Source organism: Camelus ferus, chromosome 4, assembly GCF_009834535.1.
Source record: "Camelus ferus isolate YT-003-E chromosome 4, BCGSAC_Cfer_1.0, whole genome shotgun sequence".
In the NCBI taxonomy this organism is placed as follows: domain Eukaryota; kingdom Metazoa; phylum Chordata; class Mammalia; order Artiodactyla; family Camelidae; genus Camelus; species Camelus ferus.
The window spans coordinates 74,213,275-74,236,521 of record NC_045699.1 but is presented as its reverse complement, the minus strand read 5'-3'; the positions used below and the strand labels follow the sequence as shown (position 1 = coordinate 74,236,521).

General features: G+C 65.8%; 1 protein-coding gene across 4 annotated transcripts in view; it reads right to left on the bottom strand.

The window, feature by feature from the left end:
- COL5A1 (collagen type V alpha 1 chain) overlaps window positions 1-23,247 on the bottom strand; it is a 143,373-nt gene that overhangs the window by 5,138 nt on the left and 114,988 nt on the right. Inside the window, exons 43-65 of one of the 4 annotated variants that reach the window (XR_004319580.1) lie at window positions 22,103-22,210; window positions 21,129-21,182; window positions 20,050-20,103; window positions 19,851-19,958; window positions 18,930-18,983; window positions 18,722-18,829; window positions 17,629-17,682; window positions 16,683-16,790; window positions 16,095-16,148; window positions 15,775-15,828; window positions 14,923-14,976; window positions 14,284-14,337; window positions 13,383-13,490; window positions 13,208-13,261; window positions 13,061-13,114; window positions 12,612-12,719; window positions 11,397-11,451; window positions 10,513-10,548; window positions 10,119-10,172; window positions 8,876-9,134; window positions 7,896-8,008; window positions 4,991-5,059; window positions 1,036-1,269 (exon numbers count right to left, since the gene is read on the bottom strand). Coding sequence is in view for 2 of the 4 variants with exons in the window: in XM_032478890.1 (XP_032334781.1) it covers window positions 1,036-1,269; window positions 4,991-5,059; window positions 7,896-8,008; window positions 8,876-9,134; window positions 10,119-10,172; window positions 10,513-10,548; window positions 11,395-11,451; window positions 12,612-12,719; window positions 13,061-13,114; window positions 13,208-13,261; window positions 13,383-13,490; window positions 14,284-14,337; window positions 14,923-14,976; window positions 15,775-15,828; window positions 16,095-16,148; window positions 16,683-16,790; window positions 17,629-17,682; window positions 18,722-18,829; window positions 18,930-18,983; window positions 19,851-19,958; window positions 20,050-20,103; window positions 21,129-21,182; window positions 22,103-22,210 (2,010 nt within the window). In the remaining 2 variants the exon portion in view is untranslated. Of the gene's footprint in view, window positions 1-1,035; window positions 1,270-4,860; window positions 4,930-4,990; window positions 5,060-7,895; window positions 8,009-8,875; window positions 9,135-10,118; window positions 10,173-10,512; window positions 10,549-11,394; window positions 11,452-12,300; window positions 12,424-12,611; window positions 12,720-13,060; window positions 13,115-13,207; window positions 13,262-13,382; window positions 13,491-14,283; window positions 14,338-14,922; window positions 14,977-15,774; window positions 15,829-16,094; window positions 16,149-16,682; window positions 16,791-17,628; window positions 17,683-18,721; window positions 18,830-18,929; window positions 18,984-19,850; window positions 19,959-20,049; window positions 20,104-21,128; window positions 21,183-22,102; window positions 22,211-23,247 lie in introns of those variants that run through there. The other 3 variants (XM_032478890.1, XM_032478891.1, XR_004319579.1) reach the window with 3 other exon arrangements.

Here is a 23,247-nt window from a genome sequence, read left to right as displayed (position 1 = left end):
TCATAAGATGCATTTTTCCAGCCTTCTCTTCCAGGGAAGGGTCCCCTCTTCTGGAAAACCAATCTGCCCCTTTACCAGATGCTTTGTCCTGGGCCAACCAGAGTGTTTCCCTTTCTGCCGTGGACACTAGGAAGCTCAAAGCCCCAGTCCAGGCTCCGTCCCCCAGGGCCAGCCTCTCCTCCACAAGAGGCTTCATTTCTCTTCAGCCTCCACTTCGACTGCCTCTGCTAGTGAGCCCATGTCTTTAAACACAGTCACAGGAACGGGGGCTCTTCTAGGGCTCGTGGCAGCAAGGACGGCTCTGAGTGCCTTTTAGGCACGTTCCTCCTGGAACAGCCCTGGAAGCAGGCGCTATGATCACGTTCCTTTGCAGGAGGCAGGCACGGAGGGACAGTTTCATGTGGTGCCCTGTGACCTTCTGGAAGCAGCCCGGGGTTCGCGTCAGGAGCGTGAACTGACGCTGGACGGCCGGAGCACCGGGTGCCCCTGGACCCCTTTCCCCAGGAAGTGCATCGTTCTGACTGCGCGCAGGGACAAGGTCTGCACGTGGCACCACCACGTCTGAAGGACTGACCCACTCCAGGCCCAGGGCCGGGGAGCAGGGAGGGAGGCTGAGCTTTCAAGAAAGCCGCTCTGCTGGGTGCCCTGGCCTCATGCTTGTCTCGTGCACACGCACCTCTAACCCCAAGGACGCCTTGAGGGGCTGTAACTAGATCCTTACGGGGGAAAAGGGCTGTGAAGTCCAGCCTGGCCCCAGGGGCCATCCAGGGAGAAGGCGAGCGTGAACCTGGGTCCAGCCGAGTCCTGCTCAGCGGCGACCCCGCGGCCCCACCCTCCCGCTGCCCCGCCTGACCGAGCCCGCTCCGCGGAACCGCCCAGCCGCGGGGCTTTGCCATCAGGCCTCAGTTTGCCCTCCGAAGCCCAGCACCGCGGGAAGACCCCCAACGCTCGCCGGGGGGCCCCACCGCGCCCCAGCGCAGCCTGGAAGCTGTGCAGACTGAGCGTCCGGCCCCCGCCCGCCCGGGCGACACTCACAGCGCAGCCGTCCACCAGGGCGCGGATGTAGGGGCTGTTGTCGTAGGACATCTCCTCGTCGTTGGAGCCCAGGAGGCGCATGGCCTTGTCGTAGCTGCCCGTGGCGGCGTCCTGCCAGGCCACCGACTGGTAGCAGTGGTAGGTGATGTTCTGGTGAGCAGAGGCACTTAGCAGCCGCAGGAAAGTCATCTGGACCACGCCCACGGGGTTGCCCTCGGCGTCCACGTAGGAGAGCTGTCGGGGGACAGGGAGGGGCACTCAGCAGTGAGGGGACACACCCACCGCAGCGGCAAGGCCCCTCGTCCTCACTGCCCGGGCTCCGTGCACTTTGGTCATGCACTGTGGCCTCTGGACGGTCAGCCTTGCCAAGGGCAATGCCTGGAAATGTGCGGTGAGCCCAGGCCCCCAGGCCAGCCCGCGCTGGCTCTCTCGGGAGTTCCCTGGGACAGAGTGAACCACGCCTCATTTCTTTCAGGGACCTAAATAACCCTCCCACTCCTCTCTGCCTGGCTGGTCTCCACTCACCCTCCAGGGCTCAGCTCGTGCTTCCTACTCCAGGAAGCCTGCCGGGGTTAGGTGCCCTCCCCAACCTTGGCCTGGCTCAGCGTCCACCTTTCCTACCAGCTAAGGCCCTTCACAGCAGCGCTGGCCTTCTGACTTGGAGGCCCCTGGTGAGCCTGGACAGGGCGCACCCCGGGGAAAGGGCCTGGCAGTAAATCCCTGTCGCTGGGCCCCAAGGCCAGCAGAAGCAAGGAGCTCCTTAGGTCACACTAGTAAATGAAAGCCATCGGCTGAGCATCCGTGATGCACAAGGACCTGGCTGGGGCCGTGAGAACTGGAGACAGAAAGGGCAGGAGGCCTCAGGGAGCAGCAGGCCAGCTGGGCGTGAGGCAGGGGTGCTTGGCCTGCAGCGAGGAAGGCCAGCCTGTGAGAGGGTCACAGGCCACGTGGCCAAGAGCCAGAGGGCTGGGGGGAGCAGGCACCCTCCCAGAGGCACAGGGGAGAGGCCACCCTGCCCCCTCCTGGGCGAGGACTCGAGGTGGGAGCAGAGCAGGCCTTCCTGGAGCCTGGGGCCTGGGGCCTGGAGTGGTCAGCCTGGAGCCTGGGGCCTGGGGCCTGGGGTGGTCAGCCTGGGGCCTGGGGCCTGGGGTGGTCAGCCTGGGGCCTGGGGTGGTCAGCCTGGGGCCTGGGGCCCGGGGCCTGGGGTGGTCAGCCTGGGGCCTGGGGCCTGGGGCCTGGGGTGGTCAGCCTGGGGCCTGGGGCCTGGGGCCTGGGGTCTGGGGCCTGGGGCCTTGGGTGGTCAGCCTGGGGCCTGGGGCCTGGGGCCTGGGGTGGTCAGCCTGGCCCCCGCTGAGTGGGCAGCCGGGGCGCCCGGTGACAGGACCCTCACTGCAAGGCCCCCTCTCTGCCCTCTGCCCGCAAAGCCGCACGGGACACCCGGGAGAGGATAAGCTGCTTCTCAAGTGACTTCTCAGCACGGCTGGCTGGACGGATGCTGGGCTGAGATGGGTCTCTGTTTCTGTGTCTTTCTGAGCTCCTGGCCACGCCAGGGAGCGGGGCTGGGGAACATCTGATCTCCCTCCAGGCCCTCCTCACAAACCCAGCAAAGCAAGCCCGGCCCACTGTGTCTCCCCAGCAGATGAGGGGGTGCGGGTCCCCTCCTGACAGCACCCATGGGATCGCTGGCCGCTGTGTCTCGGACCCTGCCCCCCACCCCAAAATACAGCCACGCTAAACACACCAGGGAGAATTTAAATTGCCGCCGTCCACTTATTTAGAGAAACACACATGCGACTAGAGCTGCAGGCGGTGGGCGGGGCCTGAGCCCGCTGCCTCCCCGCGGGGTGGGGAGGGCGCAGAGCGCCGGCCAGCTCCCCGCGCGGCCACCAGACACTGACTTCCAGCTGGGCTTTGAGGAGAGAGAGTTAATACCAACCGCAGTCCGGGCCGTCGGGGTTCCTCTTGGACGGACGGTGACTGACTGGAGGAGGGACGCATGCGCAGAGAAAGGCCGGGGGGGGGGGGGGGGCGGGCGGTGCCCTGGACACAGAAGGACCTGAAGCCACCAGTGCCGGGCGGGTACCCGGGGGGCTGGCATGGTGGAGCCTCTGCTCCGTGTTGGATCCCAGAGCCCCGGCGTGAGCCCTGGCCTCCCGGTGGGGAAGGGGCTCTGCAGGACCATCTCCATGGGGGACGCCCAGGGCAGCCAGCTCAGAAAAGCACCTGTTTCATCAGGCAGGGAGCTGGCATCTACACCCTGTCCACTCCGAGAGTCAGGGGAGCCGGAAACGATGCAGTGGGGAAGTGCAAAAGGTGAGCCGCTATCTCCCCAGGAAATTCCCTGCACCGCCATCCTTGGCCGACTGTGCGAAACAAAGGACGCAAGGAGGAGGCGGGCTCTGGGCTGGTGGTTGAAAGCGGCGGTCCTGTCACCGCTCCCTCGGAGCCAGGTAGGTGGGTGGGGGCGGTGGAGGCCCTGTCTGGAGAAGGCAACCTCCACGGCTGTGGAAAGGACCCCTCTCCCCCTGAGCCCTGCGTCCACCACCCTCGCGCTCTGTCCACTGACTCAATTTGCACTGGTCACTGCCCCCCCCCCCACCGAATGGGCAACCACGTGAGGTCCTTCTGTGTGCCAGCTGCTCCTTTCTGAGGAGAGCGCCAAGGAGGTGAAGGGGAGGAGAAACGGCAGGAAAGAGAGGAGGCGAGGGGGCCTGCGGTCCAGACGCAAGGCAAGAGGCAGTGCCCAACATGGCGAGGCGAGCGTGAGCCTTCAGTGTCTGGGAAGAACTGGGGTGACTGGGAAGATGGCACGGAGCGCGTGAGGTATGAACAATGAGCTCGGAGCGCCCCCGGGTCTCAGAACCAGCGGTCCTCGGGGTGCGGCAGGCAGAGGCCGGTGAGCTGGAAGGTCCTGCTCGGGGTCCTGGGGTGCAGGGGAAACGTGCCCGCTCCCCACGCGGGGAGGCCGGCTCAGGGCGGAGGGCCAGCTCGGAAGTCCTGAGACCCAAGAGCTGGCTTCCAGGTGAACAAGGATGCCCTTCCAGGTGGGACGACCAGCCCGAGGGGGGCACACAGGAAACAAAGGGAGCTCTCGTGACGTCGGCGGCGTGGCCGCGCCCGGAGCCTGGTCCTCTCGCTTGCCGGGAAGGGAGCACAGAGCTCTGCCCTTTACTCCAGGAAAGGGCCCACGTCCGACTCCGGGGGTGTTCGGGGAAGCGCTCCGCTCCGCAGAAGCAGCCACCAGCCTCCCGTGATCGGGTTCAAGCCGGCCTCGGGCTCTATGCTGTCTGGAAAAGCACCACGTTCGGTTCTTTCAAGGAACGCCAGTTGCTTTTCTCCTCTGGGACGACTCAAGACTGGCTCCCCAGAAGCTAACACAGGGACCAGCACAGTGGGGCTGGACGCAGCGGAGAAGCCCCGCGCGTCTGCAACGGGACGGCCCCGCCGGGGCGGGGCACTGGTGGGCGGGTCCTGGGAAGTACTGGATGGTTTAATGGTCCAGGACCCACGTCACCGGAGCTGTCCCCTGGGACCTAGCAAAATCAACCCTCCACTCCTGGCACCTTTGGTCTCAACTCCCGCAGCGCCCAGCTGTGGCGCTGGCGCCCTGCATGCCACCCTCACGTCCTCCACCTGCACCTGGCTGCTCCCCGCTAACCTGGACCCTCGCTGGGTGGCGGGAGGGGCGCCGGCCTGAGTGGCGGTCAACGGCCGGGCAGCAGTCTGGCCGGCGGCGAGAGCGGGAGTGGCACTGGGCAGGGAGGTTAGTCCCATGCAGAGCCGAGCCAGGCCGTGCCGCAAGCAGGCAGCCCTGTGGCCACTTACCAGGGACCCCCGCTTGTACTGACTGTACCAGGTGGAGGGCTGCTCTTTGGGCCAGCGGGCCATCTTACTCTGCAAGATACGAGACGGGTGGGTTTAAACGACGCCGCACAGGAGTCGGGGGCCGTCTTACCAGTTTGCCACGCTTGAATTCACTGAACCAGGAACCTGGGTTTTCTTTGGGCCAAGAAGTGATTCTGGCCTAAACATTGAGGGGGGCGGGGAGGGAGAGAAACAGAACGACAGGGTTACTTCTGCCTCCTGGAGACATGCTCCCCCTTCTGCGAACACGCCTTCTCCCCGCCGAGCGGGCCTGCGTCCTGCCTTCCTGGAGATGCCGAGACGGCGGGCCGGCCGGGGAGGCTCCCGGAGGCGCCCTGGCTCCCCCAGAGCAGGGCCGCTCGCCCTACAGCGGAGCCCAGACCGTGATCGGGACAGGGGAGCCTGGTGCTCCCGGGGGCCGCCATCTGCTTCGTGTGCACGATCAGAGTCTGCGTCTCAACAGTTTTGAGTCTCCAGCACCCAGTACAGAGCCTGGCACGCCGCAACTGCGGGGAATGCTCATGGCGTGAACAAAGGTGGGCTGAGTGAGTGGTTCCCACTCTCCTGCATGAGGGCACTGAGGGTAATACGGACGCTTCCCGCTGGGCCAAGGGAAGATGGGTGGGCATTCTCTCTGACCCGAGGGGCGTGGCTCCATCTTCAAGTCCTCTACACGGGACAGAGTGGGCAGGGGCCCCTCTTGGGGTCCAGCTGGGCGTGTGGTGTGCGTGTGTGTGTCTCTGTATGGTGGGTGCATACGCGATATGTGTGTACGGCGTGGTGCGTGTGTACCCGGTACGAGTGTGGTGTGTGGTGCGGCGTGTGTGTCTGTGTGTGCGGTGTGCAGTGTGCGGTGTGTGTGTATATCTGTGTGTGTTCAGTGTGGGTGTGGTGTGTGTCTCTGCATGTGCCGTGTGTACAGAGGATGTGTGTGTGAGTGTTGGTGAGTGTGTGGTGGGGCGTTCTCCCGGGGGAGAGTGGCCCGGGAGGGGGGTCCCCGTGAGCACTAGGGGGACTTGCGGTCCAGAGAGCCTCCCCGAGGCGGCAGCAGGAAGCCGAGCGTCTGGCCCTTCCTGGGAGGGAGGGGCTCCCGCCTGGCGTTTGCTCTGCAGAGGGCAGGGCCACAGCGCCCACAGGCCGGCCTAGCTCCCAGCAGGGCCTCGGGCGTGCCGTGGAAGCAACGGGTGAAGGAACGACCCCTCCCGTAGCGGGGGACCTGCCGCCACCGCCTGCGGTTTGCTCGCTGCAGGTGCAGAGACCCGGAGCAGAACACAAGTGCCCACTGGTCCAGCCTGCGGCCAGCATCCCTCAGGTCATCTCCCTGGACCCTGGGCCCTGGTCCCCATCCCCTGGCTCCTCCTCTGAGCTGGCCTCATGCAGGGGAGCCCGAAAAGGGGCCCGGCTGGAGGAGGAGTGTGCCCGGCCTGCAACCCCGCGCTCAGGACCCTCTCGCTCTGGCTCTGCACCTGCCGCTGTCAGCGCCGAGCCCAGAAAGCTCAGGGCGGCCTCCAGGGAGCAGGGCCAGAGGTGTGGGCGGGCGCAGGCCTCGTCCCGGACTTCTGCCCTCCGCCCCCACCTGTCCCACTGCCCTGCAGCCCGGGCGACTGGGCAGAGGGTCTCAGCCTGCACGAGGCTGAGCCCAAGGCCCCGTGGACCCCTGCTGGGCAGCATGCGGGCAAGAAAGCGCGAGGGGCGGTGGGGGTCACGCAGTGCCCCAAGCCCGCCGTCCGCCCTGCCCCACCACCTGCCAGGGGTCTGGGGTGGGCGGCCCTAACAGTCCTCCAGCATCGAGGCCGCTGGCAGAAGAAGACAAACAGCCGCAAGTAGGCTGTGAGATTCCTGAGTTTCCACCCAAGTTTCCTCCTGCGCCCCCGTCAGGCGCAGGGGTCCTGAGGTTCGGGTTTTCTTTCGAAACCCACGGATTTTGCTGCCAGAACTGCAGGTTCCCGAGGATTTCAAATTCCAGGTTGGGGGAGCGCGAATCATAAAACAGGGGTCCCCGAACTGGCCCCGTCAGCGCAGAGCCCCGGCTCCTTCTGGCCCACGGGGGTCCAGCATGCCCCGCCGTGACAGTGACACTCAGGGACAGGGGACCGTGCCCAGGAGGACGTAGCCGCTCTTCCTCTAGAGGAAGCGCTGCCCTCGGTCTGGGGCTCGGGACAGGGAGCCACCGGCGAGGGACATCACGGAGGACGGTGTGTTCAGGCGGAGGCAGAGGGCGCTGCGGCCGAAGCCTTGCCCTTCCCAGGTGGAGACCTCGGCGCCTCACCTGTCCTGGGCCAGAGTGGCTTCGGTCCCACACGCGTGCGTGACAGACAGCAGTGCACGCCGCCCGGGCACACCCACACGCACACCCACACGCCACCCACACGCCATCCTCACGCCCCGTCCGGGCACATGGTTCACACCCGCCCACACACACCGAGACCCCACCAGAGGTGATGCTGCTGAAGGACCACGGAGGTGACTGTTCAACTGACGTGCCACAGAATCTCAATGGATCAGAATCTCGAAAAACCAAAAATTTCTCCTAGACGGACTTTAAAGGAACGCAATGCAACTCAGGACCAGCTAGCACGGGAAGGCAGCTGACCCTAAGAATTCCGCAAACACCCGCTTCTAAAAGACGCATTTGGGTCACTTTTGCCCCGGAAGTTCTTCCGTGGGGCTCAGGTGGGCCTGAGGTCAGAACCACAGGGTCATCTTGCTAAGGCTTTGACCCCCGTGGTTGAGACCCCAGCACCGGGGGTGGGTGGAAGGCACCCGTGAGCAGCGTGCCCCTCTGACCTTCCGCAAACCGAGGACGCATGAAGCCCATCCCATCACTAGAAAATTCTTTTTAAAGCAAATCCAAGTCTACTTCTGGGGGGAATAAGGCTTGATTTGGGAGCTGGCCGGTTTCTGGTTTTCATTCTAAAAGCCGCAAGCACGTGGCGCAGCGGGGGCCGGCCCGGCCCGGCCCGGCCGGGAGGGGAGGCGGCGCGGCGGGTACTCACCCCCTCGGACTTCTTGTCGGGGAAGATACACGTGGCGCCCCCGCCTGTGAAGTTGCAGTAGACTTTGAAAGAATCCCGGGAGCAGCCTTGGTTGGGGTCCACCCAGTACTCCCCTGCATGGCAGAGACAGGGAGGGCGGCGGGCCCGTCAGAGCCGCTCCCCGGGTGGTTCCGGAAGCGGCTGCGACGTCTCGGCTCAGCAGTTACAGCGCGCACCTTTCCGGGGCCCGTCTCAGGGCCCCACAGACAGGCGGGGACAGACTGATCACCAAGAGCACGGCCGGGGCCCGGGACCCGGGGACACGTGCTCTGGGGAACCGGGAAGCGGGGCTCAGCCTGCAGGCGGGTGGACGGGAACCCAGAGGTGATCCGGGCCAACTCCTGGAGGGTCAAGCACTTGGGCTCAGGGTCAACTGGAACCAGGGACACGCCTCAGACCTCGCAGGGGAGACGTTCACCCCCCAGGGGAGAAGCAGCTAGCGAGCGTGGCTTTACTTCCCACGGCAGGCGGTGCTTGGTTACTAGCGGTGAGGGCGGACGGGTCGCCTTTGATGACATTCTGGGGTCTACACGGTGCCTCCCGAGGACGACATCAAGGACCAGGACGAGCGTTAACCCCGACGGCCGCCGCAGCCAGTGCTCGGCCAGGCCCGGCCCGGGGCATCTGACGCCCCTCGTGCACGCCCCCCAATAGGTACGTGTCTCACTCCCATCTTCTAGGTGAGGACACAGGGCTCCGGCTTCGGGCAGGTTCCCCGCCAGACCACGGCTAAGGGTAGCCTAGAACCCGGCTCCGTGCGGCCTCGCAGCCCTGACCTCTCTCCCCGGGCCCCCAGACGGCCTTCCCTCCCACCGCGGTGCCTCCTCGGGTGACGAGGGGGAGACACCCCTGTGCCCCACCGCACGTGGGGACGCCGAGGCTGAGTGAGGTGCCTGGTCCCTCCCACCACGCCGGCCCCTCTGTTTGTCCCAGGCCCCTACCGTCTGGGAAGTCGGGGTGACAGAGCTGCAGGTCCTTGCAGGTGCGCGCGGGGTTTTGCTGCGTGCCCAGGGGCCGCTTCATCTGCTCGATCTCCAGCTTCAGGGAGTTGAGCGAGCCGAACACCTCCTCCATGCCGTCCGCGTAGTCCATGTAGCTCTCCACGCCCTCCCCGTCGTCCATCAGCTGGCTGGCGTCGATGTGCCGCCGGGTCCTGGACGCCTGGATCGGCAGGGGCTGGATGACCTCGCCTGGGGGGCCCTGGGTGCAGAAGAGGGGCCGTGATGGGTGGGAGAGGACGAGAGGGCTCCCTGGGGCCCGGCGCCGGGGCTGCAGGCGCCTGTCCATCTTAGTACAGTTTCCTTCCTTCTTTCCTGGAGTTGGAACATTCCACGCCCATCCCCGAGGCCAGGCTCTCCGGCACTGAGCACTCCTTCCTCCAACCTGCACCCCCGGGGCCCAGCTCCCACACTGCCCGGCCTCGCCCGCCTGTCCTTCTCTCAAGAGAGACACGCTCCGGCTCATGGCCTTGGCCTGGCGTCCTCGCTCTCTATCCTCAGCCAGGCTCCAAGCGCCTGGGTCTCCTCCCGCCTCTGCAGCACAGCCTGGGGCTGCGCACAGCGGGCCGAAGTATTGCCTGCTGATTCGAGGAGCCTTCATTTCCTTGGGCTGTGTCAGGAGGCCCCGGCCGAGGATGGAGAAGGGAGTGGTGAGGCAGCACTGCCAAAGCTGGGTGCCCTGCAGAGCGCTCAGCGCTCCCCTGCTCGTCCCGGGCTCCACCCTGCACCTTGGGCCTTGTCTAGTGCTGCCCTGCCCCACAGTGCATGCACACGCACACACACAGCACAGCACACGCACACCCACACGTGTGCGCACACATGCACACACGCAAGCAAGCACACATACGTGCTCACAGATACATACACATACACGTGTGCACACACTTCACACATGCACACAAACACGCAGGCACAAAACACTCACGTGCACACACGCACACAGAAATACACGTGCATACACACACGTTAGTGCCCCCCTCTCCCTCCCTCCCCAGCCAGAACCCCCCGAGGGGGAGACGCCTGGGCCGACTTGTGTCCCTGGCTCTACCCAGAGGCAGACCCTGCCAGCCACACACCTGCAGGTTCCACAGCACTTCAGGCGGAGCCACACAAGCAGACGCCTCCTGTGAGCCCCTGGCATTAGGGGAACCCCCACCCCACTCCCAAGTCTTCAAGGGCTACTCACCGGCGGGCCGGGGGGTCCTGGGTGGCCTGCCTCACCCTTTGGGCCAGTTGGACCCTAGGGGAGAAGAGAGGAGAACCGGCCCTGACCACGGTGCCCACCCTGAGCTGCAGAACGATGCCCGGAAACAGGGGGAGAAGGCCGGGGGACACGTCTGACGAGCTGGGCCCCTCCCCAGTCCCACGTGCAGGGACCAGACGCCCCGAGCTGAGGGGGCAGAGCCCTCCCTGTGAGGCTGGGAGTCTCCACGGCTCAGGCTGGAGGTGAGCTCGGGGCAGAGAAGGGGGTGAAGGGCTGGGCCCCATGAGCCGGGGGGGGCCCGAGGGGGGCTCTCCTCCGAGGGGGTGCACATCCCTCTCCCAGGGGGCCTGGGCCGGTCAGGGGAGATGCCACTTACCGAGGAGCCCTTAGCACCTTTTGGACCAGGAGGGCCCTGCAGAGAGAGGGGCAGAGCATCAGATGGCAGGTGGCCTCTTCACTTCCGCCTGTGACCCAGAGCCCCGCAGAAGCCCGGTCTGGCTTCACCCCCTCCTCGTGCCCACGCCCCCCGTCCAGGGGTCCAGGCTTTGACTGAGGAGGTGGGGGTTCAGCTGGCGCTCACCCACACAGAGGCCAGCAGGGTCCCGTGCACCCCGGGTCAGCCTCCCACCCTCCCCAGCAGGGAAATCACAGCTCAGGCAGCCAGCGTCAGGGAGCCGCGAGGGCGTGCTGGCCTCAGAGGCCCTGGCACGGAGCCCCCTCCAGCTCTCTCCTGGCAGCCCACAGCAGGGGCCAGTGTCGGAGCAGCTGGGGCCACCTTGGCCACGTGGACCCAGGCCCAGGCCCAGCTGGGGCTCGTGGGTTGACTGGTTTCGGGCAAGGCTGTGGGGATGTTTTTGGAGTACACGGGGGAGGCCCCAGGCTGGGTGCCTAGAAGACCTGACCCCTGCTCCTCCTGTCGGGGCCAGCCTGGCCCTGCTCGTGCTGACGGGGAGGGTGGGGGAGGCAGCCACTCCTCAAAAGCCTAGAACGGATTGCTCACGCTCCCTAAAGTGCCTAGAGATAAAGGCTCCCCCATCACCTCCCCAACCTGAAACCAGAGACCCCACTTCCTTGCTTCCGTCGCGTGGAACCCGGATGTGAGTTAATGAGCGTGTCACCGGGGCCCCAAGGCCCACCCGGCTGAGGCCCAACCCCGGGAGGGCCCGACTCTCCCGTCCTCCCGCCGCACACCAAGCGCCTCCCCCACCCCGCTCTCCCTGGAGCAACCCAGGATGCCGCCCCGCGCTCCCAGATACACACCGGCAAGCCAGGGGGGCCCTGGGGGGCCGATGGGGCCGGAGGGACCAGTGATGCCCTGAAAGGAGCAGAGAGCACAGCTGTGAGCGTGCAGACCAGCCTCGGTGCTGGGCGGCCTCCTCCCCCAGCGCGGGCCGCGCAGGCGAGGGCTGCTCCTTCCGGGGCCCGGACGCCCGCTGTGAGGCTGAGCAGCCCCCCGGCACTGCCGCCCTGGCCGGCCTGGGAGGAACCCCCGCGTCCGCAGGGCCGCAGGGCGGCGACGGAGCGAGAAGCAGCCCCGCTAATGCTCTAGTGTGAAACAGAGATCCCGTCGCTCCGACACCCCGTCCCTGCCTGGTCCCCGCGGGCTGCTCTCTGCTCACGGTGTGGGTCTCCCCACCAGCGCAAGCCCCAGGTGGGGGGCAGCGAGCCTCCTGCGGTCCTGTCTCTTCTGTGCAGCCTCCCGGTGGCTTTTCCCACACTCGGAGTTTGCAGCCTCTGATCCAGTTTTCAGGGCCACGGGGAGACCGCGGTGGATGAGGCTGGGGCTCCTAAGGACGCCCTTCCACAACCTTCCCGCCCGCCTCACAGGCTCCACGCCCTCCAGCGTGGCCTCTTCCAGTCAGGCTGGGCCGCAGGGGGCACAGCTCGGGGGCACATGCGGGCCCATCACACCTGGCTTGGGAAGCTGTGATTCACGCGCTGGAATGAGGCCCCTTGGCCCTGACGCGGGGAAGGCAAAGGCTGGCCTACCACACCCCCTCCTGCCTCCACGCACACCCCGCCCTCCCCTGGCCACGGAGTCCACTCGCGGATCCCAGGTGCGGGCAGGGCAGGACTCGCAGCCTAAGGTTTTCCCTGCTGTGGTTCCCCGGGTTCCAATTAGCTGCAGGGGTTCCCAGGGAACTCTAGGGCCAGGTGTGCACACCTGGGGTCAAGGTGGGAGTGAGGGCAGGGAGGAGCGATGGTCCAGCACGTTCTCGGCAAACATGGCCAAGTGTCCCCGATGACCTCCTGGGCAATCAGCTGGGTCAGAGGGCCTTACACGGAGCTGGGGGGAGGCCACCAGGGCCAGGAGGGCCAGTCAGTGTCCAGGCCGGGCTCCGGTTCTGCCGCAGCTCCCCGTGCACCTGGGCAAGCCTGTCCCCTCAGCTGTTCCAACCCGATCTGGACACGGGGATGTCCTTCCGGCTCTAACGGGCCTCGGGCCTTGGGACGCAGAGCCAGCGCCCCACGCACCTGTTCTCCCTTCGGGCCAGAGGAGCCCTGAGGGCCGGGGAGCCCGCGGTCACCCTTTTCTCCCTGCTCGCCCGGAGGTCCAATCAGTCCGATCAGGCCTGGATGACCCTGTGGGGAAAAGAAAGGGTATTTGCAGTGACAGCACCTCGTGTCCAACCACGTGGGCCCGCAGGTGTGGCAGCTTGTTCCTGCCTAGCGCCCCCAAGTCACTCGCCGCCACCTCAACGAGCCAGGGCAGGTCCCGTCCACAGGGCCTCTTGGGCCTCCAACCGAGGGCAGCGACTGGGTCTCCGAACAGCGTGGGTCTGTTTCCCTTGTGTCATGGCTCCTCAGGCCCCGCCCTGAGCTCGTGACGGATGTGGGGGATGCACAGCACCTCGCTGTGTTTGAGCCGCAGGTACCTGAGGGGCCCGATTTCCAACTGCAGAGGCACCGGGGCCCCATCTCACCTTCTCGCCTTTGGGTCCAGAATCTCCTTTGAGGCCGGGGAGTCCTGGGGGTCCCTGCGGGGGGAGGCAGAGGGATCAGAGTCCTCATCCCCAGTTCTGCCCTCCGCCTCCACCGCCGGGGGCTCCTCGGGGGCACCGGTGACTCACCATGGGGCCGGGGGGGCCGTCGGGGCCTGGGGCTCCGGGGAGGCCTTGTTCACCCTGAAACACAGTAGGCCCTCCACGTGAGCTCCGCTCCGGCCCGTCCCTGCGCCCTGCCCCTCGCGCCTCCTTGCGCAGCAGCCACACCCACCCGCCTGCCCCGTCTCCCGGGTCCACTCACCACAGGCCCGGGGATCCCACGCAGACCATCAGGCCCGGGCTTCCCGGGGGCCCCCTGGGGACCAATGGGGCCAGTCTTCCCAGGAGGACCTTCCAAGCCAGCTTCTCCCTGCAGGACAGCAAAAGGGATAGGGTGGGACCCCGATGCTTGAGGATCTGGTCACCCCAGTCCAGGACCACTTCTCAGAAACCCCAAGGAGCCTTAGAGAGAAGCCCAGATGCCCCAGATATCCAGGGCTGCCCCCAGTTCTCAGGGCTCCTTCCACAGGCTGCGTTGGCCAGTCCTCCATCTTACTAACGTCCTCGGTCACCTGGGCTCCCAGCCACCACGGCCACTGTGGTGGTTACGGCTGGCGCACAGTTCGCGGTGCACACGGCCGCCTGCCCTGAGCAGAAGTGGGGCTGTGCGAGTTCTCCTGTGTCTCAGTCAACGCCGGGGCACCTCCCGGAGGAGGCAGCGGGGCCACCGGGGGCCCAGCCCAGCACCTCCCGGGAGCGCGGCCTGCGAGGGCTCTGGGTGCTGGGCTGCATGCCCGCCGCACCACACACGCACCCGCCCGGTCCTCGGCCCCGCGGGGGGCCCTGTCACTGTCACCGCGTCACAGGCGGGGCAGCGGGGGCCTGAGCAGGTCAGCACCAGGGCCTCCCCCAACCAGGCCTGTGGGGTCAGAGGCCCCCGAGCCAGGGGCCCAGCCAGGCCACCTCCCTCGGAGAGGACGGACCCCCCGCGCAGGTCGGCAGCGACAGTGGGCCTCCCTCGGGGACCCGCCAGCCTCTCCGCCTCGGCGGCTTTGTGCGTTTGCACCACGTCCACATGCGCCCGTGCGGCCAGGGTGCCCGTGGCGCTCTCTGGAAGGTCTACGCGTGGTCACGGTCACAGTCACCGCCCGAAAAGCACTCACCTTGGCTCCTTTCTCTCCCTGCCTGCCTTCGGGGCCCGCGGGGCCGGGGGGGCCCTGGAAGGAGCAAGAGTGACAGGTGGGCTCCCAGAAGCTGAGTGAGGGGGTGAGTGCGGGGTGGGGGGCGGGCAGCCGGGGGGCAGGGTGAGGGCGCGGGGGTCCTCCCAGATCCTTAGAAGGAGCCCCAGGTACTCCGGCTCCAGAAAAGGCCTCTGGGTCCGTCAGGAGGTGGGGGTGGGGATCCCTCCAGCCGCCGAGGGTGGGGGGCCTCCCTTCCTAGGGCGCCCCAAGCACCAGCAAAAGGACAGACTACTTCCACGCGCGGGCGCCCTCCTGGCTTGCTCTGACTTTCCCAGGCTGGGCCTGGCAGCAGGTGCTTTTCCGGCGCCATGGGTGCTTCCCTCCCAGGACGGGCTCACTGACGGCGTCAGCCGTCAGCCCGCCCCAGAAGGAGCCACGCGTTGGCCCGGCAGGCCCGAGCCTGGAGGACATGGCAGGAGGCTGAGCGGGGAACACGCTTCACACAGAAGCACCTCCTCATCGGGGCCGCACGGGGCACCGGGGTCCACACCGGGGCGGGGGGGGGCGGGGCATGCGCACACGGGAGGGTGAGGGGCCAGGGCGCCTTGCAGAACCGCTTACCCTTTTTCCTGGCGGCCCAGACGGGCCTGGCTCACCAGTGGGGCCCGGGGATCCCTGGTGTCGGAGGAAGAGCAGAGCGTTAGGCGCAGGGCCCGTGAGACTCAGACGCGGCCGCCGGGGGCTGGTCCGAGGCGGCGCAAACGCACGGGGCTTTCAGTCTCACGTGTCCTCGGCCAGCCACGAGGCTGCCTCTCTCCTTCTGCAGAACTAGTCTGGAGTGGAGGTGGCCCTGGAAGTCCCTGCTCTGACCTCTGCGCTCAGCGCCTGGGCTGCATGCGGGACCCGCCTCCACCTGCAGTTCTGCTGATTTGGGAGAACTTCCCCACCACACCTGCCGGCACCCCTTCTGGACCCCGAGGACGGGGAGGTCGGGTGTCGCCCCAGCCGGGAAGTGGTGGGACAGTGGGTGTCCCCCCAGGGCACCTGGCCACAGGGCCGGCGTCCCTCAGCTTTGAAGCTTGAAGCAGTGTTTGAAAACCTCGACGCCAGGTGAGAGGCAACGAGGAGCGTGAGCTCGGCGCCAGGGGCTGGTGTGAAAAGCGCTCTTCAGGAGGGCGTCCGACCCGGACAGGCAGAGACGGGATCCTGACGTACCTGGGGGCTTCTGGGGGGGGGGGCGCTGGGCTCTGGGTGCAGAGCCACTGGTGGGACTAGGGCTGCATCTTCCCTTCTGGGAGGACGGTCCCCAGCTCTCCATGGTCCCTGGAGGGAGCTCACGGCCCCCGTGGGGCTGGAGCGTCACTATTCTAAGGCAACTGGGTTTGGGTTTTTCTGAGAAATGAACAAGTCTCAAGACCCAACACCTCCCCAAGAGGCTGCCTTAAGGTCCCGAGAGGTCACCGGCAGACTCACCGTTTGCCCGGGTTCCCCGTCGTCTCCTTTGTCACCCGGGGGACCGTCTTGACCCTGTGGGGACAAAAGCAAGTTCCGTCTGCCGCCTGGACAGCACCTGAGTTCACGTACCCATACCCAGTGCATCCCCAGTCCCGACCCGAAAATCACCGCCTGGAGGGTGCCGGCTCCCAGGGAGCTCAGAAGCGGGAAGTGCATTTCAGCGTCCCATCATCAGAGCGTGGGTGCCGCTGCGGAGAGCAGCCATGCCCCAAGAACGTGGGCCCTCAGGGAGGGCGGTGGGACGCGGGCACCCAGGGCTCTGCACCTCGAGCACCTACCGCAGGGCCAGGCTCTCCGGGGGGACCGGGATCTCCAGGAAAACCAACCGGGCCCTGAAACAGAGGAGGAGAGGCCCGGCGGGGCCCTCAGGACCCCGCCTGCAGCGAGCACCCCCGCCCCGGCCTCCACTGCCCGGAGCCCCGCCAGCCGACACCTCGTGCCTTCGCACCAGGAAGCCCTGCCCAGATCGTCGTCTCATCTGATCCACTCGAGCCCGGGAGCGGGCACGGCGGGGCCGCCCTCTCGCCCAGACCTCTGCTCCCGGAGACCCCGGCTGATGCCGGAGCCTGGGCCTTTAACTTCCAGCATGTGCGGCTCCAAAGACCCTCCAGACGCAAAGCCAGGGCAGGAGGGGGGCCACACGGAGCCCGTTCCACCCAGCAAACTGCCCGGTCTGCACGCACGGCCTCCGAGGCGTCTCCCCTTTCCCACCTCTACTGTTCTGGTTCAGCAGCTGGTGTGGGAACCCCTACACCCCAAGACACACTGCGGCCGGGAAGCTTTGGCGCGCTGCCCACGAGTGGGACGCCCCAGCGGGAGGAGCCGCCGCCCGGCCTCGGGGCCCGCGGCCTCTCGCAGGTACTCACGGGGCTGCCTTTGGGACCGTCGTCTCCGGGAGGGCCCTTGGGTCCGGGGGGCCCAGCAGCACCAGAAGGGCCCGACTCGCCCTTCTCTCCTCTTTCACCCTTGGGTCCCTGCGGGGAGAGGCCAGGACCGCATTACCAGAGCCGGCCTCGCACTGGCCCAGAGCCAGGAGCTGGCCCACGTGCGCCCTCGCCGGCCTCACGTGGAGCGGGCGCGCCCTGCGGCTGGGCCCTGCTTTCCCAGGAATCTGAGGCCGAGACTTGGCTTCGAGGTGGGAAGGGCTGATTCCTGACTTGACAGCGGACAGCGTGGCCCCCGAGGGGCTGCAGGGACCCAGGCCGCCAACCCACCCCGCGGTCCTCAGGTGGAGGCGGCAGCGGGAAGCCCAGGAGAACTCTGTCCACCAGCCGCCTCTGTCGTCTGACCTGCGGTCTGAATGGTCCAGGCCTGGGCGGTCAGGGTGACCCCAGGGGCCCCACACTACTGGGAGCCTGCGAGAGGGCCTGGAGCACCACGGAGGAAGGGGCAGTGGGCGGCTCACGGCCAGTGGTCCTGGGTGCCCATCAGTCATGTCTGTGCACACACGCACACGGGCATACGTACATGCACACACGTGTACACATGGGCACGCAAGCACACGCACACGGGCATGCGCACACACGCAGTTATGCACATGCACACGCACACACATGCCCCCCACGCACACCCACACTTACCCCACATGCACGCACACACTGCACACACGTGCCCAGACACTTACACACACGCGTGCACACATCACGTTCACTCTTCACCGCACTCCCTCTCTTTTGCAGGAGTCCCATGAGGCAAGCACAAGAGGAGACGTGACTCCCATTCCATGAGTGGGGAAAACTGAGGCAGAGGGGGAGCCGCCCCCCAGCACCCGTCCGTGTTCCATCTCCCCTCCCCCGAAGCCCGCCCACTCACCGGGGGGCCCCCTTCTCCAGGAAGGCCAGGTTCTCCAGCCTCGCCAGGTTCACCCTAAGGAGGAAACACCAGGTGATTAGGGTAGGGATGGGAATGGTGGTCTCAGCCTCAAGCATTTACTAAATCGTCCCTGACACTGGGATGGGGTGGGGGTGGGGGAAGGGGGCCGGGGACGAGACAGTGGTCACCGTCCTCTGGTGGCTCCCAGGACTGGAGGAGAGGCACAGTGACACACGCAGGTATGTGACGGACGCACAGAGGGGGCACGTGGCGTGCGTGGGGGTGTCGAAGCTGGCGTCCTCGGGTCAGCAGGCATGTGGGACGGAGCGGGAGGGGTGGCTGTGGGGCAGGCAGGAGCTGGACTCGCCCTGCGGCCGGTCGGGGGGCACGGGCAGGAGGCCGCACAGCGTGAACTTGCGGTCTTAGCAGGGGTGTTGCTCTGTGATTGTCGTAAAAACTGAGCAGTGATGGAAGGCTTCTTGCCATTGATAGGCCTGACTCCAGAAAGAAAGTTAGGGAACGGCGTCCCGGGAGAGCAGGCAGCGGGCAGCACACCCGCCTCCTCCCTCTGACCCCAGGGAGCAGGGACCCTGCTTCAGAAGCAGCACAAACTCCTGGGCAGGTGGAGTCAGCCTCTGGCACTGGCACGCCCACGGCACACAAGCGTGTTCAGCCTTGCACACACGTGGGCACGCACATAAGGGGTCATTAGCCATCTAGGGGGCTCAGGCCCTACAATTAATCCAATCAGATGAAGAGGACCTGGGGATCTGAGAAGACAGGGTTTGAGGAGAAAAAGGGACAGACAACCACGTCTCCCAGAGCTGACTCTCGGAGGCGGCGGCAGGGCCTTCGCTGGTGGTTGTGACGTTTGGAAATTCTGCCCAAGGCTGTCACGGGTACAGGGCAGGGCTCACAGTTCCACCGCGTGGATTTTCCAAGTTTCAAAACGCATCTGGGAGGAGCAGCCCGGGCGTGCACCTGCAGGCCCCCCTGTACGCAGCGGACACACACCCGGGTCCGTGCATGCACGCACGCACACACACACACACACACATAAGCGCATCGGACACAGTCACAGGGCGGGAGTCACCTTCTCTCCCACGGCTCCGGGGTTGCCTATCCCACCGGGGGGGCCTTGTGGCCCGTCAGCACCTGGAGATCCGGAGGGTCCCCGGGGGCCGGGGGGACCTGGCGGGCCCTAGGAGAAGGACAGCCATTGAGCGCAGAGGAAATGCAGGCTTTGAGCAGAAGAGACACCAGCCACCATGGCCAGGCCCCCAGGAGCTGCTCACACTTACCATCTGGCCCACATCTCCCGTCTCGCCTTTCTCTCCTGGGGGTCCCGGCAGGCCCTGCGAACACGGTTCATCAGACACGCAGTGGCCAGCGCGGCTCCACCGGACACACACGCGACTGTCGCTGCCCCCCCAGCACGACCCCAAGCTGAGCTCCAAAAGCCTCAGGAATGTGCTTTTAGACATACGGCCGCGTGTGGGGACGGCCCCGAGAGCCCAAGCCCCAGAATCACCCGAGGACGCGACCAGGGAAGCGCACAGAGATTCACGCGCGAGCCGTTGACGGCCGCCGTGTCCCGTAAAACAACAAGCCCTAGTGGGCCAGCAGCAGGGCGATGCTGAGTGATGGCGGCACCACCACCTGCTGGATGCAACGCAGGATGGAGGGTCATGTCTGCAGAACCCGAGAGGTGACGAGCTCGGAGAACGCTGAGAGGCGCCTGACATCGTGTGAAATGTAAATAGAAGTGGGAGGAGCTTGCGTCCAAACTGTCTATACATGCAACGGGATTCTGAGTTTGCAAAAACCAAACAGAATCACGCACGTGTGCGCGTGTGTGTGTGAGCAGACGTGTCTAGGAGGTGTGCAAATGTATGCGTCCAGCGCTTGGGGGTCATTCCTGCCGCACTCGGGGAAGCCCTCTTGGTCTCTTTTCTAACAATTTATCCGTAGTTCCCAACGTGTCTACAGTGAGCAGGGAACCAGTCACTGGCTAAGAGAAGTGGATAGGGGCACGTCTGGAACTGTGGGAATTCGTAGCACTGCCGATGGAAGGGGAGTCCCTGCAGCCTCGCCTGAGTTTCCTCATTTTCAGAAAGACAGGATCGAAGGGGGCAGGAGGGGAGGGCAGGGGAGAGGAGGTCACAGCAGAGGTGCAGGAAGCAGCTCCAGAGGCCCCGGCCATCATGCAGACTCTGCGTTACCTGCAGCCCCACGGGTCCGGGGGGCCCAGGAAAACCTCTCGGACCTTCGTCACCTTTCTGCCCAAAAAGGCCCTGCTGGCCACGAGGACCTGGCTCGCCGTCAGCTCCCTGCAGGGAGATCACGGAGCGTGGGTAAGGACCGGGCCACGCCAGCGGAGGGGTGGGGGCTTTCTGAGGGTCCTAAACCACAGATACTCACGGAGGGGCCTGGCTGTCCGATGGGGCCTTGAGGTCCCGTAGGCCCAGGGGGACCCTGTGGGAAGAGGACAGAGACAGTTGCTTCCCGAATCCGAGCTGAGGCCCAGGGAGAGGGGCCGGCGAGCGCAAGGGCCGTGCGTCCGAGGTCATCAGGGCCGCGCCACGTGCAAGCCTCCCGTCCAGGGAGGGCAGGCCAACGCCCAGCGCCAGCTGCGCTGTGTTGCAGGCTCTGGACTGTGCGAGGCTCGTGGTTCAGCCACGATCGCCCTGTCGGGGTGGTGGGGTGGCCACACTATCGTCCCGCCAGGGGCCATCATGCCTCATCTCAGCCCCCACCGTGCGCCCAGGACACGGGCCGCAGAGGACCAGGATCACGTGGCTCGTTGGTGGCCGAGTGAGAGCCTGACTCCAAAGTCCACGCCTGCACCAGCGTGTGTCCTCAAACACACATCACCGTCGGCACAGGCAGCGCCCGAGGGAGGGACGCATCTGTCGGGGGAACCTGGCCTGGACCGGGCGGCGGGCCGCACAGGGACACGGTCACTGCCTGCCTGGGACAGACACGCCAGCGAAAAGGCCCACAGGCCTCGTTCCACGGCCATGGGAGGAGCCGGCAGCCCGGTGACAGGGCTTTTGCAAGTACGCACTCAACTTCTGAGCAGATTTCTTTTTTTAAAGGGAAAATTAAGAGGCATTTGGTCAGGGGGCTGCCTCTGTCGGAACATTCTGCAGCCCGCAGCCTCCAAGGGCGGTGATACTGAACTCCCCAAGGACAAACGTGCTGCATCACTTCACAAAGCCTGTGGGTGCCTCCTCTTCGGCCGTTCGCAAGGGACCCGCTCGCAGACACGCGTGACGTACATCCAGGTGCACCCCACACAGCTGTGCACACACGCACGCACACACACGAGACTGCAACAGGGAAGGAAAGTGCGGCGCCTGTGTCCTCCGGTTACGGGTGTGAATGTGGACGTATTACAACTGTCGTTAATGTCAGCGACGAGTGGACACCACGCCCGGCACGTGGCCCTGCACGCGGCACCTGCCGGTGGCCCTGCACGCGGCGTGAATGGCCCTTACCTGTTCGCCTTTGTCCCCCTTGCTTCCCTTCTGTCCCGGCTCCCCGATCTCTCCCTGTGGGAAGATGCGAAAAATCCGTCAGACGGCCCAGTAACCGCTCGCATGTTATCTGCTCCTCGTGATTAATTTTTCTGGGAGACTGAGAATCATCTCCTCCCCAGGGGCCCCTGTAACTGTCCTAAGGAGGAACGTTTCCACATATTAACTTGATTTCCTTTGTAATAAGAGAGCTGGGAGGCACGAGGCCTGGATCATTCCCTGCGCAGGCTTTTGTCGATCGGGAAGTGGGGTAGAAACCGCAATGAAAATATTTACTGTTTGTCAAACTGGATGCTGTGATGGTGTCACGTTAGACACCTCGACCACTAACTCCCAGGGACGCCGCAAGCCCTCCCCGGGCCTCCTGCCGTGCTGGGCTGTCTCCCACCACGAGGGGCGGGGCGCCACCGATGCAGAGGTGACAGGGTCGGAAATGTCACCGGAGCGTCTCGTAAATGCAGAGTTAAGCTGAAGAGCTACGTTTCGCTGTCTTCATTAAACCGAGGATGGAATGCAAGCCACGTGGCAGCAGCGCCAGGGTGAGACAGCACGTGCTCCACGAGCGGGAGCCGGGGCAACGCAAGCGAAGGCGTTTAACAGGACAGACTGAGTGAGAAACCTCATGAAACCGAGCCCCGCGGGCGCGGGCTCTGAGACGATCTGGAGCATTTTCCTTTGCTCCGACGGCCACGGCCCGTGTCTCTGGCAACAGCAAAACCACACAAAGGAAGGGCAGTGTCTGCGCCCCCTGGAGCGCATCAGGGACCCCATTTAGCACCACACCTGTGAGCTCTGCCAAGGTCGCCCCTAACGCAGGCGCAGGGTGGGCAGCACGGGTCGCCTGCGGCCCTGAGGGACGGCCCCGTGCTGGCTCTGACCCGCCAGTCCAGGTGCGCGGCCGGGCAGGGCTCAAGGGTCTGCCCGTGTCTTCTTACCTTGTCTCCATCTTCTCCAGGGGGGCCCACGGGGCCGGCCGGGCCGGGGAGCCCCACGGGACCCTGCAGACCGTCTCGGCCGGCCGGGCCTTGTGGGCCTTTCTCACCCTAGAGGGGAGAGGAGATCCCTGGTCAGAGGCGGCTCTGCTGTGGGAGGATCCTGCAGCCAGCTCCTCACCCCACAGAGCCCCACGGGCAGGAAGCGGGCAGTCCCTGGGGAGGGACCATCACCGTGTCCTAAGGGACCTCCGCCAGGGGCACCGAGGGAAGCTCTGGGTCCAGCATTGTGCTCCACTTCCCCATGTCACTGCGTTTAGTCAGTGCCCGTCCTCGGAAGATGGGGAAACTGAGGCACGTCCGTGCCCAATAGAGCCTGGATCCAAACGTGGCCAACCAGGTGCCTCGGCCTGTGTGCGGGGTGGCCCACGCCAGTGGCCGGCAAGGCCTGGGCTCTCTGCAGACGCCCTCCCCGCGGGAACCCGGGGCCTGCAGCGCACACACGGCCCCATCTTCCTTCCTCACAGTTTTAGTTTATTGTCTTCATAGTCACCCCGGGGAATCTCAGACGATCCTTCCTAAGTCCTTGCCTTGCTCAAGTTTATCGCCCTGTGAGCACCCGGAACCTTCCAGCCCGCTGCGACGCCTGACCTCTGCTCGGCCTTTTTGTCCCCTGCGGCTGTTCTGCGACAGCGACGGGCGCCTCGCTGGGCGGTGCAGCTCTGAGGGGCTTCTGTGTTCCCCCCCTCGGAACAACGAACCAGTCGTTTCCACCCGGATTTGTGTGTGCCGCCAGCGGCACTGGTGCCCGACAGGAGTCAGGCTTCGGGTGCAGAATGCGAATGCCCTCACGGGAATGATCAGACGGTCAGATTGGGGTTTTTCTTTTTATGTGAAGCCTGACTCCTGTCGGCAGAGATGGGGTGACGTGGCCATGGGGCACCCGGGCTGTCACCCTAGATCTCGGGGAGGCCTGGGACCAACTGTCCCCAGAACCTGCAGGAGGAGCAGGCCCCCGCCATCTCAGTCTCGGGCTCCAGGACGGAGGGTAACAACTGCACCCTGAACACACTCTCCACGGCGCCCATGTTCCCAGCGTGGCTCCAACGGGGAGGTCTCCGCCCGGGAAGGCAGCCAGGCCCCTTGCC